Here is a 20,593-nt window from a genome sequence, read left to right on the forward strand (position 1 = left end):
CTAGCTTGACTTAAATTGACACCCGCTATCTTGACTCCTGCTTAAACCTTTGATTACCACTGACAACAGGAAACAGTGAGTTAAAACCTAGTAATCATGAACTTTATCACCACGTAAAATAATAGGTAATAACGTCCAGGTAATCGGTAACATTACTTTCTCTGATAGGGTCTAGATAGCAGCAGACATGTAAAGATTTTAAGGAAAACAACCAATTTTTTAAGTTTGAAAGACATGTTTCGACAGAACTTCTGTCATCTTCAGTTGAATGAATGATTACAAAGCAAGTTGAATAATAAGTAGGCAAAAATGCTAATTAAGACAAATAGTAACAACACAACGTGAAAAGGTGTAAATTAAAAGGATACCTTAAAAATCTGATCTGATCTTTTTAAGGCATAAGGATCTGATGCCTTAAAAAGCCTTCAGTCTTGTCGATATTATTTTCCGGCTGCCATTCTGCAAAGGCAGCCGACCATCTAGAAATTTACTAAACAACAAACCTATTTTTAATTTATCAGAAGTAGAACTAAGGGAATAAAAATAGAAAATGAAGGGGATTTCATATCCGCCAGTAGCCTCTCTTAGATTCTTTATGGGCGAACGGGAAAGCAAGCAGACCTGCCGCAGACGAATTAAGAACCCAAACTCGTAGTTCGTTTCTGGTTTACTAATAACCGTTAACGTTATACTCTGTAAGTACACAATAATGTTAAGATATTTTTCGATTTAGGAACATTTTCGTCTATTTTGTCTGAAATGGAGCTACTGTGATAAAGAATAACGCATTTTCATCAGCTTTCATTATCTTTCTTGAGATTTCTTTTAATCTCGCTCTGATTTTAATTTGACATTGCAAAAATTCTCGTGCAGATTTATAACCTAGCCGATCGTACCTCAATGCTTCCAAGGCCCGGGGGGTACTTTGGGAATTTCTGGGTGGGGATGTGCCGCTGGCACCCTGGAACCCTTAGCCTATACCAGAGCTAGTTCAGCTGAATTTTGCTACCCTATACTAGAGTAAACTCCCCAAATCCCCGCATCTATCGACACTGTTGAGGCTGATTTGTGTAAATTTAAACCTGCCGATTTGATTTTTTTTTTTACATTTGTGAGTGGCAATTCCTGGTTTCCTTAGTCTAGATAAAATCTTCAACCAACTTGTCAGTTTTGTAAAAAAATTATACCCTATTCTAGACCCAAACGCTCTGATTTATATACCCTATCCTAGAGTAAACTGCTTGAAAACCATACCCTTCACAGCAGCACATACCTATATAGCTCATATATGGCAGTGACCCCCCGGGTTCCAAGGCCATCGTTTCTGTGCAAGCCGATTGAGACCAATTTTCAAGAGTGCGTGAAGTACACTCTCTTTTTGTCGCGAGAACGTCCATCTTCGCTCTCGGGGTCTGAGCATTCTACAGTTTCAGATGACTTGAGCCTGAATTTTTAAAAACAAGGTCACGGTCTTGTGGTAAATTACCCTTCGACGCGTTCAAACGATGCTTGTACACTTCCATGTCACTGTCAGGTGATGACAGTGTTGGTTCCTGGTTTGCCATTTCCAAAATATACCGGAAAAAGGTTTTAATTTCTCAAATTTTAGCGCTGGGTTTGTTTTAGTATGTTCTTAAAAACAATCCAACGTCTGTGAGATTCAAGGTTGCTAGAAAATGAGCTCTTACGAAAAGGAATAAGAAGTTTACATACAGATTGCATTTTGTATTATTCATATTTTAGTGAAGATATTTTAGTCTTACCAGTTTTGTATTTTGTATTAGTCCGTGTTCCCTTATTAGTATGGGTGTCTCCCAGGCTACGTGATCTGACACCTTAATAAAGTGCCGGTGGTACAGGGTTTAGGGGAAATCTTTACCGGCTGCGTTATTGTTTACATTTTGCATTATTATAGTACGACTCACACAGAAAATGTATTACGTTAGATACAAACATCAAAAAAGATTTCGAAAAGTAGTAATTTAAGATATCTTCTAGCTATTTGGATGTAACATTTGTAAAATGATGAACACATGCATTCTTCTTGGATAGTTAATGTTGCCGTGCCATTCAATATTCAGAGCAAGTTTTGTTTCTAGTTTGATAAGAATCTTAAGGCTTATGTTGAAAGTATTGTAAACAATGATTCGCCGTTGAGGGGGAAAATATAGACGCAACTTAATCATAGCAAATACGCAAATGTAAGGTCAAACTGGTTTTGATGTGTTTCCTGTGGACTTTGTGTTGCGATGACGTCTGCGTTATTGCAATTTTTGCAGAATCACTTCCCGGCCACGTGCTGTACCTCAATGTCTTTCAAGGTCATAATTTCTGTCCAAGTATACAGATCAATTTTCAAGAAAAGGAAAGGTGTGTACACTTAACCTGGGATCAGAAATCTCTGCTAGCTATTTGGGTGATCATTGCAGTAGTTTTAAATTGCTTAAAGCGTCCGTGTTTGCTGCCCTTTGTCCTTCGTGTACTACATTTAGGCCCCGTCCCCGCATCCGGACATTTTTAGGTAAGTTCATACTAGGGCCCAAGTAGGCCTTAAGTACGATAAAAACTCAAGTGAACTTGAGACTGGCGGTGCTAACTTTTAAAGATAAGCGTTCATACTAAATTGCAAAGTATGCTACTTGCGGAATCGCTTGTCAATCAAACTACGCGGTAAAACCCGCCAAAGCAAATGTAGTCAAGACACTCAAAGCTTCATTATGCCGCGACCTCGAAACGTTCGAATAGCGTCCCTTATTTTGATTTTTGCTTTCCTGCTTTTGCGACAGCGGTCTTTCATGCTTCAACAAATGTATTGCTTCGCTTTAATGGAGGAAGCCTTTAGAATTAGCCGGCGAAACCGTCGGATGTTGCTTATTTATATGGCAGGGCACTCACAACAACAAAGACCACAACTGAAAAGAAGAGCTTGGGTTTGGCCTAGACCACAGAACTGGTTTCGCCTTCTTATAGCTAATCCAGCACTGCATTTTCTTTGGAAGGAACATTTTCGTATCACTCACGCAACATTTGAATACCTATGTGACCTAATAAGAGCAGATATACAAAAACAACACACGCGGATGCGAGTGCCAATTAGTGTAGAAGAAAGAGTTGGTTTAGCATTAAGGCGACTTGCAACCGGCAACAGTTATAGAAGCTGTGGGTTACAATTTGGATACGGAAAGTCAACAGCGAAATGCATTTGTAGTGAATTCGAGCGCGCTCTTCTTCGTAGGAAGGATCAATTCATAAAATTTCCCTTGACAAGGCAGGAAATTACAGAAAAGGTTGACGAGTTCGAAGAGATGTATGGCATACCTCAAATTGTCGGAGCCATAGATGGTTGCCACATAGAGATAAATGCTCCACCACGAAATCACGAGGTTTACTATAATCGTAAGCAGCATTATAGTGTGAACCTTCAAGCTATAGTTGATTCTAACCTGAAATTCATCCATGCTACCGTTGGTTATCCAGGCAGCATACACGATGCTCGCGTCCTTAGACTAAGTGGACTATACGATTTGGCACAAAATGAGCAAATTCTTGCTGGCCCGACGAGGAATATAAATGGAGTAGAAATCGGCCCTCTTCTCGCTGGAGACAGTGCATATCCCCTTACCAGCTGGCTCATGAAACCTTACTCAGACAGGGGGCACTTAACTCCTGAACAAAAAAAATTCAACAAAAAATTCAGTGCCCTACGATGCGTAGTCGAGCGTGCATTTGGCATGTTAAAATCACGGTGGCGAATTGTTATGAAAAAAATTGAGCAGAAAACGACAACCCTTACGAAAACTGTTGTTGCGTCATGTGTTTTGCATAACATTTGCATTGAGAGAGGTGATCTATATGATGATGGCTGCGACTCCGATGATGACTCAGACGATGAAGATGAAGACAGACTTCTATTTGAAACTGGCAACGATGTGAGAGATGCTTTAAAAGACTTTGTGCGGGATAACTTGTAACACTACATTTTCCAACTGCAGGTTTTATTTGTTAACGAATGCTATGTGTAGCACCAAAATGTCATATAAACATATAAACTTGCCGATACAGGCAACAACAAAACAGCAGAACAGTAACAAATATATATATAATTAGAATTAATACAACTGTCTCCTTTTTAGAACATCAAATATGCGCACTGATTTACTTTGACACCAAATCTTTGAAAATGTCCTTAAACCCTGCGAGAATTGCATTTGTTTGTTCCAACTGATTCCTCTGTGATTCCCGAAGCATTTCTGTGGAACGTTCAAATCGTATGTTATCTTGCTCTATGCTTCGTTCCATAAGTTGTAGAAAACTTGTCTGCCACTCAGACGTCGCTGTTTGCTCATCACGTCTCTTCTTTCCTTTGCTGCCAGATTTCGCTGGCTTATCAGTTGCCTTTCGTTTCACTCCTTCATTGGGCGTCGCAGTTTCGAATTCATTTTCTATGTTTTCTGTGTCGGCCACGCTTCCTTGTGGAGAGAGTGATGTGCTGCTGCCTTCTTCGAAGGCAAACGTGGAAGAGCCTTCGAGTGCCATTTTGGATGGGTCAACGCTATCGCGATGACCCATCACGTCGTCGAAAAAGTCGAAGTATGGAAACCCCTCTTTGATTTTCTTAAACCCCGCTTCGCCGGTCGACTGAGAGCGTTGCTTTAAAAGCTTATACTCGTACTCGAGATTTTGCTGGCGTTTCTTTACCTGCGGCAAAGTTCTTTCGCTGTCAGGACAGCTTTCCTTGTATGCGATAAAAATTTCATTCCATATCTTAATCCTTTCTTTGTTGGACGCACTGCGTAGCTTGCTGTACCGTTGTCCCCATACTGCCAGCATCTCACGAGTTTCGTCTTCTGTCCAGTCAGACGCCTTTAATTTGGTCTTCTTTTTGCCTTCGGAACTTGTTTTACTGACCCGGCTTGAGTTAGCGGATGAAGTCTCAGGCCCTGGTGATGGGGTTCGCGATACTAGGGAGCTGTTGTTGCTTTGTGGTGGACTGTCGCTCGGTTGAAATGCAGCAGGACGGTAAAAGGTCTGGCTGTGTGGTGGGAAATGAAAGAGTTGTCCACTGCGGAAAGGCGTTTGTGGCTGGTTAATCGTTATGGGTACTGCTCCGGCAAATCTTTGGTTTAAGTTGTTGCTATCGAACAGAAAGCATGCTTATGAAAACATGGCTATTAAGATTTTATTAAGAGTAAAACAGAACATTTGTTCAAAAGTCTTTAACTGGTTTAATAAATAAATGAAACTGCACTTACATGAGGCTTAAGTCCACGGAATCGTCGTCCTCTAATCGGTATTGTTGCTGAGCGAAGAAGCGAGGCCGGCTTGCGTTGTAATCCATGCTTTTTGCTTCGCCAAGGTTTGCGTGCACTAGCTTTTCCCGCCGTTTAGTTGATTGACGTGTTATCGCTTTCGCGTGTTTTGATAGTGCCTAAGAACGCATTCGAGAACAGCAAAACTAGACTTAAGAGCGCACTTCGGCTCCTTTGAAAGTACGCCGTTTCTAAGGTTACAAAGTAAGGTACTTGAACTAAAATAAACCCCGTTCACATTCCAAGTAGACCTTGGGCGTACTTAAGGCCTACTTACGTACGTAGTATGAGCTCGCCTTTTGAATCCGCAGCCTTTTATTTCCCGATACGGCTTCCCTCCACATGCATCCGGCGAATTCGGAAGCGAATCCGGATATTTTTGCTCCGTGTGGACGGGGAAATTTTGGAATCCGGAAAGAAAAAGTTGCGTATTCAAAAATATCCGCATACGTGTGGACGGGGCCTTAAAAGGTTTAGTGCCATATTTTTCTTAATTAATCTTAACTTTGGAGTCATATCTCTCGATGTGGTTTCTTTTGTTTCATGCCCCCGAGTCGCGGAATCAAATCAAGCAATAAGACAAATAAGCTAGAACAGTCAACAATCATTTATAGCTGGTTTTCACATGACGTCACCAAAATTCGAACTACAAAACTACTGATCCTCCTGAGATTTTACTTAAATGATGTATAAGAGCAGCTGAAAACTAATATTCATACAAATTTTCGCCCCGAATGGGTTGTTGGTTTTGTGATACACTACGCTTGAATTTCTAGGCTTTTGCGTGATGCGGCATTTACATGACGGCCTAGAGAGCTGTCATGATGGTTAAAAAGGTGACTTATTTCGGGGAACTTGGCTATCTGAACAGTTCATATCTTCGAAAAACTATTATTTTAATGTTTTAGAGTTCCTCGAGGGACAAATTCACGCTTTTGTAGCAAAAGTCAGTGACAGATGTTTCTGTTGGTTTCCGGCCGCCATGTTGGTGCCCATACGGATGGGCACCAGCATGGCGTCTCCATACAAATCTCTATAAATTTGGGTAAAAAATTTCTCCGCATATCTCGCATAAGAAAAATTGCTGTGACCAGAATTTTAGCGAGAGTCTTTGCATATTTACTTTCTTTCATTTCCCAGATTCTGGAGTTTATCTATTGACCGGTTTTCATTTTTATTTTGATCTATTTTGAATTGCGTGACACTGAAAACCAGCAATTAAAGCTTTTGACGCTGAAGCTTAATAAAAAAAAAGTGGCGAACACGAAAACTGACCGATCTGGAATGACCTACATCTCCCGCCAAATGCCTAAATAGGCCCTAAACGTCCTACAAGACCCTGCAAACCGCTCCATCGTGCCGTCAGAATAGTAATTTCTGACTAATTCGCTGACACTCAATCGTAAGAAATTACATCATGATTTTTGTTTTCATTTTGCAATGGAGTGGCTCTTTTGCATAACACAAATGTTGATTGCTTGCATTTTATATTTCGTGCTCGCAGGGAGTGGGTGTGATGTCCTCTACGCCTCTGTAATCTAGTCAAAACTGGAGACTTAAATGTTAGTGAGGAGCTTCATCTCGTGATATGTTCTGTAACGAGGCAGTTTACCTGATTGGTTGAAAAGAGGTTTAAATTAATTTGTCCATACATAGGATTTTCCGTGGATTAGTTGGAAAGTAGAATATCACTTAGAGTTCATATAGATAAATAGATCGTTTTAGGATTTATCAGAATAAAGCCTAGGGGTTTATTATAGCCCTAACCCTAGGGATTTATTATATAAATCCATCTTTATGTTACGAACTCACAAGGTGACCACCTCCAGTTGGCTTGATAGCTCAGTTGGTAGAGCATTGCAATGGTATCGCAGAGGTCATGGGTTCGTATCCCGTTCAGGCCTAAAATAATTTTTTCAGGCTATAATTTCACAACTGCTCAAGTTGTGTGAATAACTGCGATGATCTATTATATCTTCATATCATTTTTTGCAGTTCAAGTATATGATCTTTCATACATTTTCGTGTATTCTTCTCCTTCTGCGGGTATATTACGAACTCACGAAGTGACCAGCTCCCAGTTAGCTTGACAGCTCAGTTGGCAGAGCACTGCACCGCTATCGCAGAGGTCATGGGTTTAAATCCCTTTCAGGTCTGAATTTTTGGCACCTTGCTCCAGGATATTTGATTGTATCACCATGGCGATAGGAATGGTGGGTAAAAAATGAAAAATGAAGGGAAAAAAAATGATAGGATAAAAGACTCGAGTATAATCATAGCATTCCCTCCGACCAATAACAGTGAACTCAGATTAACCATTGAATCAACAATCCTTTAAATTCGAAGCAAATACCTTTAGCCGGCATGAGACGCGAGAAAAAGTGAGCTAGGGAGTCTGGTTCCCGCAGATGCTCAAAGGAGTGGACAATGTTATCCACTAGGTAGCACGCTACTTAGCAGATGGCGTAGTTTGTTTTGTCAACACTTGTCCACTGAATTTCGATTTGTCAGGTCGATAGCGTTATCCACCCTTTGAACAACTGGCTCATATTGGATGACAGAGTCGCGTGAATTCCTTGTTAATTGCTTAGAGTTGAAATGCAAAAGCAAACAAAATGTGAATTACTTTCCACCTAAGGGAAAACAGCTCTACAGAAATAAAAACTTGATTGACACATGAATGTAACTGCTTTTAAAGCCCATTTCCGTATGATCGTTGGCGATCACTACAGAAAAAAAAAGAAAAGTAAGCGATCCTTGCGAACTCCGGGTTTCATAAATGATCGGCACGACTACTACAGTCGAAATAGAACTAGGAGTGCGTTTGGTGCTAGTCTGACGCGGTGTTTCGTCTCGGCCAAGAAACTCTTCAGAGATCTTTAGAGTTCATAGGCAAAATTCGTTGAGCATCACGGCCAAAGTCCCGTTCGCAAATTGTTAATGTTGACAATCTGGCCCTCTATCGCAAAAGGTTGAGAATCCTTCTGGGTATAGAGGACCAGAATCCAATCTAAGATTTTCTTAAAGAAGCACACCCTAAGTCTGTCTCACCAGTCATTGTCGCAGAAGAGTGGTTTCCATATGATTACAGTAATTGCTGAACCCTTTTTTTTTTGCAGCGATCGCAGCGTTCTTACGGAAGCTAACCTTAACGTATAGTTTAGGCTAAATAGTCAAGCTTGCCAGTGGACAATTTTCCCCAGACTAAAAGTTCCAGTCGCTCATTTTTGGCTTAGACTTTTCCTTTGTATATTTGCTCACCTTATTAAATTTTTGAGTTGATTTTATCTTTATCGAAAAAAAATTAATGATCAGGTATTTACAAACTGTTTGCAAGCTTTTCAAAATTCTCTTAGTTAATCACATACAGATTGTTCCAGGTATTGTACCAACCGTCGTTGCACCGAAAAGTTTTACCCGCCGTATCACATTATTCAACCCGCAAAAATTTTTTTATAACGGAATTGGCGAAAACAAGGATTGGCCTTTGGTTTAATTGTTAGTCCATAAAGACCATAACTACTAATAAATTTTAATAAGGATGGTGACTTACTAAACTCCAGTTAGGTTTAGCAAAAGAATAGTAAATCAACGTGCTAGCTTTCCATCTGAATTCATATTACGCATGAAATTGACAGTTTCATACAGTCTACGCCTGGGTCACAATGCATACTGCAGGAGTCATATCTGACAATATCTGCTTTTGGACCTTGGCAATGAGTGAAAAATTGAGTGTAAAGTTCGAGGTACTCACTGGCGCGCTATTTCGCAATCAAAAATTTTCAAACCAATTGTTAGTGAACTTTTAAACAGCCCTCCCCGCTGTTCTTCACTTCCTTTCTTAACGTTATTCAATAACTCAAAGCATGTCACCGGTTGTTGTCGTAACCAGCTGCAGTTTATTTGTACTGCTTCATTACATTACTACGTAAGTCTATATATAGCCCTAACCATTTTCCAAAACCAATATTTTAAAAACATTCCATTAAAATACCACCACCACCACCACCAAAACCACCACCGTCATCGTAATGTTATCGTCGTCGTCGTCGTCATCATCATCATCATCATCGTCATCATCATCATCGTCATCATCATCATTTTTAATCATTTGCCACACAATAAAATTTCAATGTCCAGTAAAAATACTTTGATAGGGCGTGGAGTTAAAAAACAACCAGGCTTACAGCTGAGGCCATCCCAGTCGTTAATATATATGATTTAAATTTTTAGCCTCGTTTGCGCACTTTTTTTTTTTTTAATGATATTTAATCATATTTATCTTAACCCTTGGAAGGTTTGTTAAACAAGGTAAAGTAATTATAAGGTGGATGCGATGAATGTTGCGTATCATGTTACAGATTGAAAATTTTCAGATAGAGCGGTTTTCAATAGCCCTTTTCACGGTTAGGTTTTCTCATTTGTATTATAATGTAATCCAATGTGAATGCGAGGCCGCAATGTCGAGCTGAAAATTCAAAAACCCCGAAATTGCCTTACACGCATGCTAGATTATGTTGCAAAACAAATGAGAAAAGTTAACCGTGAAAAGGGCCATTGAAACCAAACTCAAACCAATTACTTTCCAATTAGATTACTCAACAAATCTCAAAGCTTAGTTAAAACCAAGACCAAAGTAATTGCCTAATTACTTTCGACACTCAATTGAAAAGTGCTCTATAAACGTCACAGATGCAATCATTCAATGACGTATCCATTTTGCAACCTACACGGTGGGAGAGGTAGTCACAGTGCCACTAGTGATTTCAAGTTGACCTTTTTAAGTCTTTGTCAATGAACGAGTCCAACATTATGATTCAAATTTCTCCTCCCAGTAGTGAATGTAACAATACATACCGGAGTCCCCTTTAGCCAGGGTACCCTTACATGTATTAGAAAAAGACCAGATTGTACCTAGCATCTGCCAAGAGCTAAATTGAACCACGACATATCTAATAAGAAAGGTATTTGTACACACGTAATGATCGCGATTGTCAGTTTTGGATAAATTATGGTTTTACAAATGCTACGACTGTGTAACACATTGCAGTGGCTCGTCACTTAAAAGGTAATTATCGAGAGAAGCTGCTACCACCGCGCCTGGATTGAATTACTTCCTCTGTCAGTTCACGATTAGTTATGTTGGACACTCCCAGTAGTGAATGTAACAATACATCTGGGAGTCCCCACTAGACAGAGTATCCTTGCATGTACACGTGTATTTTCTTTTTCCACCAGATGTGCTGCTCGAAAGTGTCGCAAATTTTGCGTCATTCGAGTCACAGTTAACACCAAGAAACTTCTTACCCTGCAACATATAAAATACAGTCGATGAAGTTAATAAAAAGGGAATTTTTTTAACATATGACATAATTTCATGTTTCATAGGGAAAAAGCCAGACTTTACTATAATTACTTTTAAACTTACGTTTGGTTCAGTTTTTTCGACGACCGCTCTAGCATACACATCCGAGGTTTTGCCAGCGCTGGTTCCTTTTACGTAAGAACAAAGTGCCAGATTGCTAGAGCCAGGTGATCCGGGAGGTCCCTGAGTACCTGGTGATCCAGGAGATCCTAGAAGGCCGTGTGTACCATTGTATCCTGGTGGTCCAAGAGGTCCAGGAGGTCCAGGAAGGCCCTGGTTGCCATTGTATCCTGGTGGTCCAGGAGGTCCAGGAAGGTCCTGGGTACCATTGTATCCCGGTGGTCCAGGAGGTCCAGGAAGGCCCTGGGTACCATTGTATCCTGGTAGTCCAGGAAGGCTCTGGTTACCATTGTATCCTGGAGGTCCAGGAGGTCCAGGAAGGCCCTGGGTACCATTGTATCCTGGTGGTCCAGGAAGTCCAGGAGGACCCTGGGTACCATTGAATCCTGGCGGTCCTTTGGGACCTGGAATCTTAGTTGCGTTGATAACTTGGATGATACAAGGAAATTTGTTAGTGGCACTCGCAGAGCAGAGAGGCTAAGGCCACCTCTCGTCCCTGAGTGTCACTAGGTAATCAAGGATTAACACGATTATCCAGCTGGTAAAGCAAGCGAACGTGCAAAGAAGACAAGCACTCGAAGCAAGCTAGGAAGCAAATCCAGATAACAAGCTGGAAAGCAAACAAACAAGCAAGCAAGCCTTGCAGAACGTAATGAAATAAAGAAGGTACACGAGAAAGCAAGCAAAAAAGTAAACAAGTAAGGAAACACTAAAATACACACAGCGTTGAGGCAACCTCTAAGGGAATTAGCTGTCGCCACAACACTCTGTGAAATTGACCCCTGGCTCACTTCCCGTCCAGCTGATTTATTGTTGAACACAAGATAACACTGATTACAACTCAACTCTCCTACAATTTATTTCTCTGATCTTGCTCACGAACCATCAGTCAAATATCAAACTAACGCTCTCTAGTAATTTAATGTAAGGATTTGCGCAGTTCATATGAATTGAAGGTACAATTGCGGATAAGTTATTAATTTGCATATTTTCTTTTTACCATGGAAGCACTATGGAAACTGTTTTCTTTCCAAGTTTGTACCATTTTTCTTGGTCACGGTCTAATCAAAGCAACGGTACGCAAGCAATAAAAATTGCAAAGATCATTTTAACCTTATAAAATTGAATTAATCAACAAAATTATACAAAAAACCTTAAAGATTATTACGCGATGTCTTAAAACAACAACTATAACTAGGTAACATTTAAGAATAAGGGCGGAGCGACTGGTTACGCCGTCTTCCACAAATTAATTTTAAGTCGTTTACAAGTCTCCGATCAGAGATTAATTAAAAAATGCCTTAAAAAGCGTTCGAAAAAATTGTGCCAAAATAAAAACTAGTATTTGTACAGTGACAATGAGTAGTGAGGGGCGCATGATAGACGCGTTTTTGAGGCAACCTCGTTCCCAGGGTCCTGTCTCTACCTCGAGAATGTACCCTGGTTGCGGCTGGTCACGTGACTGCTAGATTTTAGCAGATTCCGGAGATGTGATTGAAGGGAGGTGCTGGAAAGTTAAAGTTTGTCTCAGCACTGAGCTTGCCTACAGAGCCCAGTAGGGAGTGGAATTTGTAACCCTGCCGTTGTGGATCGGCAAAAAACACCGCGAAGGGATTGACACATTCGATACCGAAGTTCAATGCGTTCAATGTTCGGCTAAAAGGTTAGCTCTGCATTTAGCTGAATTTTCCCCGTCGACAGTTGGACGGTCTTTGGAATTTGTGGTAGTGAACAAATTTGGCAAAGAACTTGGAAATGACGACCACCACAATAAAATGGACAGCGCGGTGAATTTAATTTGATTTTTTATTTGGCAAAATCACAACGAAGGTATTTACTCGTTCTGTTAGAGTTAAATACGTCGTATGTTCACCTACAAATGTAGTTTTGAATTTGATTGAATTACTCTCATCGACAGTTTAACAGTCATTCCATTCTCTTACGAAGAACTTGCTGAAATCAGTTCACAACCTCTGCGCGCTGAATATTAGCGGAGCTTTAGCGCGCGAAGCGCGCCAGCGAAGCACCATGGGCAAGTAAAATTGGTAACCCATCAAGCCGAGAAAATTTGGTTATGACGTCAGCGTACGAGCGAGCGAGCGAACGCCGTCCGTACAGACTCTGGGGGAGGGGGAGGGGCGTCTCGCGGTAGCCCTCACGGGGAAGCTAGGGAATGCCATCTGTTCTGGGCGGGACTTTTCAGAAAAGTCAGGGAAAAAAAAACTTATTTCTATTTGTTATGTTAACAAACGATCGGAGGGGTTGATCTAACGTTTTCAAGATAGGGTTTAACTGAAGCAGAACGTGAAAGAGAACGGCAGAGAGCAAGGATTGACAGCCAAAGAAGTGGCGAAGAAGATCGCGAAAGAGCGGGCCAAGGTTAGAAAGGAGGCGAGATAGTACTGAATAGTGCTGTCAATTAGATCGAGTTAGGGCTAGAGAAAGGATATGAAATAATACCGAACAATGCCGTGAGGCAGAGCGAACGACGGCTATAGAAAAGAGCTGGAATACCCGAAAAATTTACTCAGAAGACTACAGAACTTCGCGCGTCGAGCTAGATGTGCGCCGTGCAAGAAGTCACATGATTTCATCAGGTAATCAACAAGAGAAATCAAACGTGTTTCTTGTGTTTAGAGGAAAAAACACAGCGGGAAAAGAGTAGTTGATTCGTTGATCTATCGAAAAGATTAGTTCAGTTCAGTCTTCGCAGCTTTTGCTGGAAGTTTCTGCCTATAGGATTCAAACTGAAGTGAACTGCCAAATTGTGGTAAGCGGTTTTTTTACATAGAAACTTTCGCGTTTTCCATAAAAATTATGTAGTTGCTTCGGCGAGATAAGCTTAGAAGTTAAGCTTATATCTTCGATAGGAGTTTTAAAGTCTCCCTGATTATCTGATTTGGAACCATACTGGGAGAAATTTGATAAATTTCAAACAATAAGACTAGAGTCGTTGTTGAATATAAAGTGGCATACTGTAAACAAACAAGTTTAGTTTTCTGTTGTTTTTCGCCGTATACCGATAACCACACGTCTAAAAGTAATAAAACTGTATTTGCAAATACTGCCAGGCGAGTTTTGAAGTTTTCTTTGTGTTAGTAAGGACAGCCGCTTTGTAGACTGCTATAATTTCTTCTTCTGTTTACCTTTGGAAGAAGGAAAACCATCGATTTGCTACCCTTGACAGCTTTTGACGCTCGTATGTTGTCATGCATACTGCGTTTACAAATTATGAAGACTTCCTCGTTTTGTTTGGTTAATTTACTGGGTTTAGTGAAATGTTTGGCTGAATTTCTTTTAAGGTTGTTGGTAAAAGACTGGTAAAGCCACGGCCGAAAAAAGGACTGCAAAGCCGTCGGCGAAAATAATATTCAAATTACGCTTTGGCGCGAATAATTATTAAACTTGAACACCGCAAGTCTTTGAGATTTTGGACGTTTTCCGGCTTCTAAATGCATTTGTTGGCTTTAACTGGAATGATAATCAATCTTAAACGAATTTTCTGTAACATTTCTGGTATCCTTCGTTTGATTCAGGTGTAGTGATACCCATATTTGTTGTTGTTGTTGAAATGTCGAGTGGATGATTAGTGTTACACTAGGCTTGCTGGTGCAGCAAGTATGGAATATAATTTTCCAAAATAGTAAATCCATACACTCTTCTGAAACGTGGTAAATTGCTAACAGCACCTCCATATGCCCCTTTTGTACATGAACATGAACTATTTTTTCTACATCAGTCAGTGACCCTGCATGCAGAAAATTCCATTGGTGCCACTGCATTTGGGGATACACGGTCCCTATTTTTCAATTTTTTGGGAGCTTTTCGTGTTCAACTTTGGTGCATGACTAGGATATATTTTTTATCCATTTAGCTGTAATTTTACTGATGTCTTAATTAAACATATCTTGGATTTGGTTGACCAAATGCACATATGCATCAAAACCTCCGAGTGTGTTTAATTGTCTACATGTAGTGAAGGCAAAATATGTGTAGATGGTACAACTTACTTATAGCTTACTGATTAATTTTTGACATAATTTAATTACAAAATTATAGATTTGATGGGGTCACCCAGTAGTTAACAGTCCCTGTAGTCCACAATCTTCGTGGAGAAAAAAAAAAACACATCAATTATTGAAGTTGAATTATAAAATTATTAATGGTAGCCCACATGTAAGTATTCATCCACAAAGTGTTATTTTTACCATTAATGCCAGGGGGAGTTTTTCATTGTGAATGTTGCAATGTTGCAATGGATCTCATTATATTCCTGTGTGCTTTTCTTGATACTGTACAGCTGTCATACCTTTAACTGTATCTTTTTACAGTCACATTTGGGAAGTGTCTTAAGGCTATGTAGAATTCCAGTATTTTTTAAAAGGTAGACAGTATTAATAGCATATTTTATGAAAAAAAAACACTGAACTATTGATGGATGTACAGCATGAAGGAAAAAAGCAATGCACGATTATGTTACAAAATACATGTACAAATTCACGCCACCACTGAGTCAATTGTAAACATTGTAATATTTAGATTTAGCCAAGCCTAAAAGTGGAGCTCCTGGGCCGGGTTGCTCAAAGCCTGAGTAAGCTAACCCAGGATTTTGAGGTGAGTTTTGTAACTTTGCGTTGAGGTTTTCTGTTTATAATGTCTGGCCTTCTGTTTTGAGTTTCAATAATCTCAAACTACATAAAACATAAGCAGTGAAAAACATTAGTACACCTTCTGAACAACCTGGCTCTGATCAACAAGTTCACCCAGCTTGAGCCCATGATCCAATAGAAAACCAGTACTTTGTCAGCGGTCAACTTTTTAAAAAACATGTGACCTTGATGAGCTCTTAACCTGAGCCCATTATATGGTCACATAATACTGGTCAGCAGATACCTTGTTTTGACAGCTGTCAATTGACCATGACATGGATGTCCAATATCATACATGTACGATTAAACTATGGCCACCATGTTCTGCGGTGTTGGCTCTGTTGGGTGCACCCACCATGATCCACACTGCTAGACATGTCGACCATGAAAAAATAGTTCTATGGTTTTCTATTTGTACACGTGCATGTGGTTCTGTTTCTATAGTTATGGGGCTCCGCTTGGCAGCGGCCACTGGGAGCTCTGCTGTAAAGGTGGCTGTGTCATAAATTGTTTCACAAAAAATGGAAGGAAGCAATTAGTTCATGGTTAAAGGTTACTGTATACCTTTGAGAGGTGTTTCGCATCCAAGAGAAGTAATGCTCCCCTTTTGCACTGTACTGTAGATACCTAAACCCCTATATCAAATTAAAGCTTATAGAGCTGGTTATCAAATGAGCCCAAGAATTTTGAAATAAAATGAATTATCCAATTATCCAGGCCCCCTAATGGGAGTGTCCAAATCACCTTTAGAAAGCTACAGGTCAGTGCAATTTTTTTGCTAATTTAATATGTTACTCAGGTTTTAGACCCAAAGTGCTTAAACAATTTGTCTGCATTTTGCCATATTCAATTTCAGTGAAAATAAAAGTTACAGAACAATTTTGAAATAGGATTAAAAAAATATACGAAGTGATTGTACAAAAATCACTTTTGGGAAAAAAAAAATTCAAAATAAAATATCCCCTGACATGTTTTTGTTGTTTACATGTCAAATTAGCTATATCACGTAGATGCATGAAACTTCAAAAGGCATATGGTAACCCTAAAGACACAGCATTTACGACAGAGTGATTCTAAACTATATCCTTATTCTAGATCTAGACTACACAATTATATCACTGTCACTCAAGACTGCATAACCTTCATGATCTAAAGGCAAGGACAAGATCAGATCTACTGACTTTTTCAAAAAGAGGAAGCTTGGGATTGCATAACCCCAGATATGCATGTTTGCTAAGATGACTTGACATCCCAATTTGTTTATTTTTTTTTTTTAACCAGCACATTCAATACAGACTAAGGACAACAAAAGAGAAGCCACTAACTGGAATGCAAACAGTTTTAAGACCTAAATGGAAGATCAAGATGTCTTTTATTATTTGGACCAGGACAATAAACATTAACTGAGAAGAAAGTTGAAGCCACTAGATGGAATGCAAACAATTTATAGACACTGCAAAAGTGTTACTCTTTTCTTTTCAGTCCAGACTGAAGTGTCATCATGTTCAAGATCATATATAGCAAAGACAGGAAGATCTTCCAGTGTCATTTGTTGATTGCAATTATACAAATTAAGTAAGAAAGATACCAAATTTACATTCCCCAGACCTGCTAATTAAACTTTGACAATCCTATCTGCAAGACAACTCAGAAGACTTGCATAAACTCTTCAGATCACATGAAATACATCAAATGAATGGTTCTTGATCCTTCTCAAACAGTACTCAACAATTAATGACACAAGATGCAACTGTGGTACTGACAAACATGATGCCTGTGCTGACCTTTCATGAAAGCATATGCATTGCTGATGAAAACTTTAAATAAGCAAAAAAGCAAATGACTTTTAATTAATTGAATTAGGAAAAAAGTAGACATAAAGTTCTAGAGCTGGTATTCTTGGTTTGCACTGTCACACAAAAATTAATTCGAATTGACCATTCAGTGGATAAATTCAAGACATTGTGATGTTATAGGAGATAAATAAAGAAGCAAAATGTGCTTATTTCCAGACAAAACAAGCTAAGCTATAAATTTATACCCCTCTTATGCCTGATGAGGGTAAAAACTTTAACTGGTGGCTCTTTAGTGTTGGATTTTAGAAAATGATCATGTCATGTGCAAATGAAGATTATCCTTGAGGTCAGATTGGGTAAGATTTGAGTCCTAGATCGAATTTTGGTGGTTTCGCTAACCTTGGTATCATCTTTGGTTGAACTAGCAACTCAATTTATTTTAGCAAACAGTTACAATCCCTTGGGCCCAGTGGTTCAATGATTGAAACACCTTGGAAAAATTGACCATAATAAATGCAAATGTTTGCTAGCTAATTTTGCAATTAGTTGTGGCAAACAGTAAACATCTCAAATTTTCCGCTGTTCCTTCCCAAATAAATTTGCACTTGATTCACATATTACAAAATATAATGGAAGACTTCTATTTTCATCAATATCATTCATCGCTTTTCGTCGTTGTCAAAATTATTGTAATGAAACGAAATAATGAAAGTACTGATTTGGATCGTTTGCGCTTGAGTGATTCAATGGCAAATAGTCGTGTCAGCCCAGCACATTGGTTTGTAAAAACAGTTTTCTCACGTTAAAAATATCCCAAACCCTCTCCGCTAGTGTTTAAATAGCCTGTAAGAGCAATTATCTAATTTCTTGTATAACCGAAATAGAGGATTTATTTTGAGACCGGTCACAAAACAAATTTGTTCCATGACCGATAGAAACTTATCTGTTTCTGTGGTTTCTGTGGTTGTAGATCTCGCTCATGATTGGTTATAACACAATAAACATTCCAGACATATTTTAGGTGTTCATGGTTTTGTGAGTTTGACTGTAAGGCTCTCCAATAACTGCATAGGTACCATGCACTTCAATTGTACAGTCTTATAACAGTGATTGGCCTTTTTAGGGACTACACATTATAGTACATTGGCCAAAATACAAATAGTCCAAAAACGAAGAACAGTCTAGAAAGTAAATTTAACAAAGCCTGCAATGATTACAGAATGATTAAGCCTTGTTATTGTTTTATTCAAGCAACACATACTTAGCATAAGCTTTTGCTGACAAGGATAGTACGAATCTGGAACGATATTCCCACAACTCTGGTTACCATTGTACTATCTAGTGAAACCACAACCTGCATGCCTCTTGTAAGATTTGTTTATCAAATAGAACCAATAAATTGTATCCATTTTAGCATTCTGCAAACAGAATAAGAGTGGACATAAATAAATAAACAAATTAATTATTCAAAATTATTTTATTAAATTACTGTAACTAACATGATAGCCACCTAATTTGTTATAAACTACTACTAGATTCTAACCTGGGACCTACAGAAATTTGATTACCTATGGTATTTTGAACTTTAACTCCCAACATTTAAGTACATTGTATATGGGAGTAGACTCTTTTTCCTTTATGTTCTAAAGATACTAATTTATGCACTGCATCATTTACTCTGTACTGATGACACTGCTTACAAAATTCCAACAGTTTAGCTGTTCTATATATTAAAATGATTCTGTGGTTATTTTGAAAGGGTCTGTACGGTAGAATATTCTTTGATGGCCTATGTAATTTAGTAATGTACAAAGATGTTCCGATTTCACTTCCACTTTGCTGGCAATCAAATTGAAAATGGTCAGTGTAAAACGCAGACTGCGGACTGCAAACCGGGGTAAAATGCAGACTGCAGACTAAAGACTTCATAAGTACATATCGTTTTATAATAATAGTATCAGGCGCTGGTCTTAAACATGATTATTCAGGCTAATTGCAGTGAAAGACTGTACTCCGGTCAGCTGAGTCGCGCTCCGGTTAGACTGAATACCACTCCAGTTGGCCTGGATATCACTTAGGTTAGCCTCCAGTTAGCCTGTTTTCGCTTAGGACTCAATGGTCAGTCTACATTTTAGTCTGTAGTTTGCGGTCTGCAGTCTGCGTTTTACTCTGACCGAATCAAAAATCTAGTGTAAAATAAGCTTACTTACACTGTAACATTGTAATCAACCCTAAAGCCTACCACTATCAACAATGAAAAATGTCAGATGGCTTACCTCTTAATCTTTTCAAGAAAGTACCTATTCTTGTGTCAACATTTCATGGCGTTCAACTTCGAATTTTTCTGTTGCGGATCTTGTTAGACCTTTCGTGAACACGTTGCTTATGATCTGACATGTTTATATCTGAGCATTAATTTTTCCGATACCTAATAAAGAGCAAAAATCACTTGAAACCTAAAAACTCTGATCAAAATGGTTAAATCCGACGTGTTTTGCAGGGTTATATACTTGCCACGAGCGGCGAATTAATGTCTTGTTCCCAGTGTTCCTCAGCCCCTCTTGAAAGGGGAAAATCCGCTGAGTGCAGGCGCAGGGCTACGTGAACGGCTACCATGGGACGATTTGTGTAACGAACGTGCGAAGAGATCTAGATAGGAAAAAGTCGTGGGGGAGGGGGAAGGGGTGGCCTCTTAAGTTCCCCTGAAATCTGCCCATGAATTAAGGCTCAATTTTCGTTTTCATTATCACATCACCTAGACTGCGAGCAGTCTCTCTCTTCCTCGAAAATCCATGGGGAAGAACGCAAAACAAGTAAGCGCGCGAGCGTGACTCATGACTGTGAGCGTGAAGCGCGAGCAACGATGCCGCGAGCCGCTAGTAGCGCGGACATCGGAAGACGGCTGCTAGCGGCTCGCGGCATTGCCATTCGTCGCTCGCACGTCACGCTCACAGCCACGCTCGCACGCTTACTTGTTTTGCGTTCTTTCCCACGGTTTTCGGTATAGCATGCACGGGGTCGCACACACGAGGAATGTGTTCAATACAGAAGAACCCTTTCTCTGTTCTTCTCACACGTTGATTTATTTGGTGCATACAATTCAGCCCAATAGCCCTTTAAGTTTAATGCTTAGCTTTTTTTTATTTGCATTACAATGTAATCCAACACGGATGCCATGCAAGTTGGATTATAAACAATTTATTGCCTGAGGTTTTTGTGATATCCGGAATAATCAAGGTGGAGGTAAGTGAGGCTGATAACACTAACCGAGCCCTTGATTATTTCGGATATCACAAAAACCGAATCTAATAATTGTTTTCTTATACATAGATTTAAAGAAAATAACGACAAACG

At 39.5% G+C, this 20,593-nt stretch overlaps 4 protein-coding genes and 1 long non-coding RNA gene across 5 annotated transcripts in view; 2 read left to right on the forward strand and 3 right to left on the reverse strand.

The window, feature by feature from the left end:
- LOC110043096 (uncharacterized) overlaps positions 1 to 20,593 on the forward strand; it is a 390,873-nt gene that overhangs the window by 188,854 nt on the left and 181,426 nt on the right. The gene's annotated exons all lie outside the window — the stretch shown is intronic.
- LOC149110673 (uncharacterized) lies at positions 2,510 to 5,247 on the forward strand. Its single transcript, XM_089292455.1, has one exon. The coding sequence runs from the start codon at positions 2,718 to 2,720 to the stop codon at positions 3,969 to 3,971; it is 1,254 nt and encodes a 417-aa protein (XP_089148581.1). The 5' UTR covers positions 2,510 to 2,717; the 3' UTR covers positions 3,972 to 5,247.
- LOC149110674 (uncharacterized) lies at positions 3,979 to 5,587 on the reverse strand. Its single transcript, XM_089292456.1, has 2 exons — positions 5,253 to 5,587; positions 3,979 to 5,134 (listed from the first exon to the last, which is right to left on the reverse strand). The coding sequence occupies exons 1-2, from the start codon at positions 5,336 to 5,338 to the stop codon at positions 4,156 to 4,158; spliced, it is 1,065 nt and encodes a 354-aa protein (XP_089148582.1). The 5' UTR covers positions 5,339 to 5,587; the 3' UTR covers positions 3,979 to 4,155.
- On the reverse strand, positions 10,144 to 14,009 carry LOC149110675 (uncharacterized). The gene is made up of 3 exons (XM_089291471.1): positions 13,941 to 14,009; positions 10,738 to 11,271; positions 10,144 to 10,617 (listed from the first exon to the last, which is right to left on the reverse strand). The coding sequence occupies exons 1-3, from the start codon at positions 14,007 to 14,009 to the stop codon at positions 10,447 to 10,449; spliced, it is 774 nt and encodes a 257-aa protein (XP_089147597.1). The 3' UTR covers positions 10,144 to 10,446.
- On the reverse strand, positions 18,464 to 19,786 carry LOC149110676 (uncharacterized). Its single transcript, XR_016208164.1, has 2 exons — positions 19,516 to 19,786; positions 18,464 to 18,657 (listed from the first exon to the last, which is right to left on the reverse strand). It is a non-coding gene; the product is annotated as an uncharacterized LOC149110676 (long non-coding RNA).

The sequence above is a fragment of the Orbicella faveolata genome, unplaced genomic scaffold (genome assembly GCF_042242905.1).
Source record: "Orbicella faveolata isolate gen_17 unplaced genomic scaffold, um_ofav_v1 contig_24, whole genome shotgun sequence".
In the NCBI taxonomy this organism is placed as follows: Eukaryota; Metazoa; Cnidaria; class Anthozoa; order Scleractinia; family Merulinidae; genus Orbicella; species Orbicella faveolata.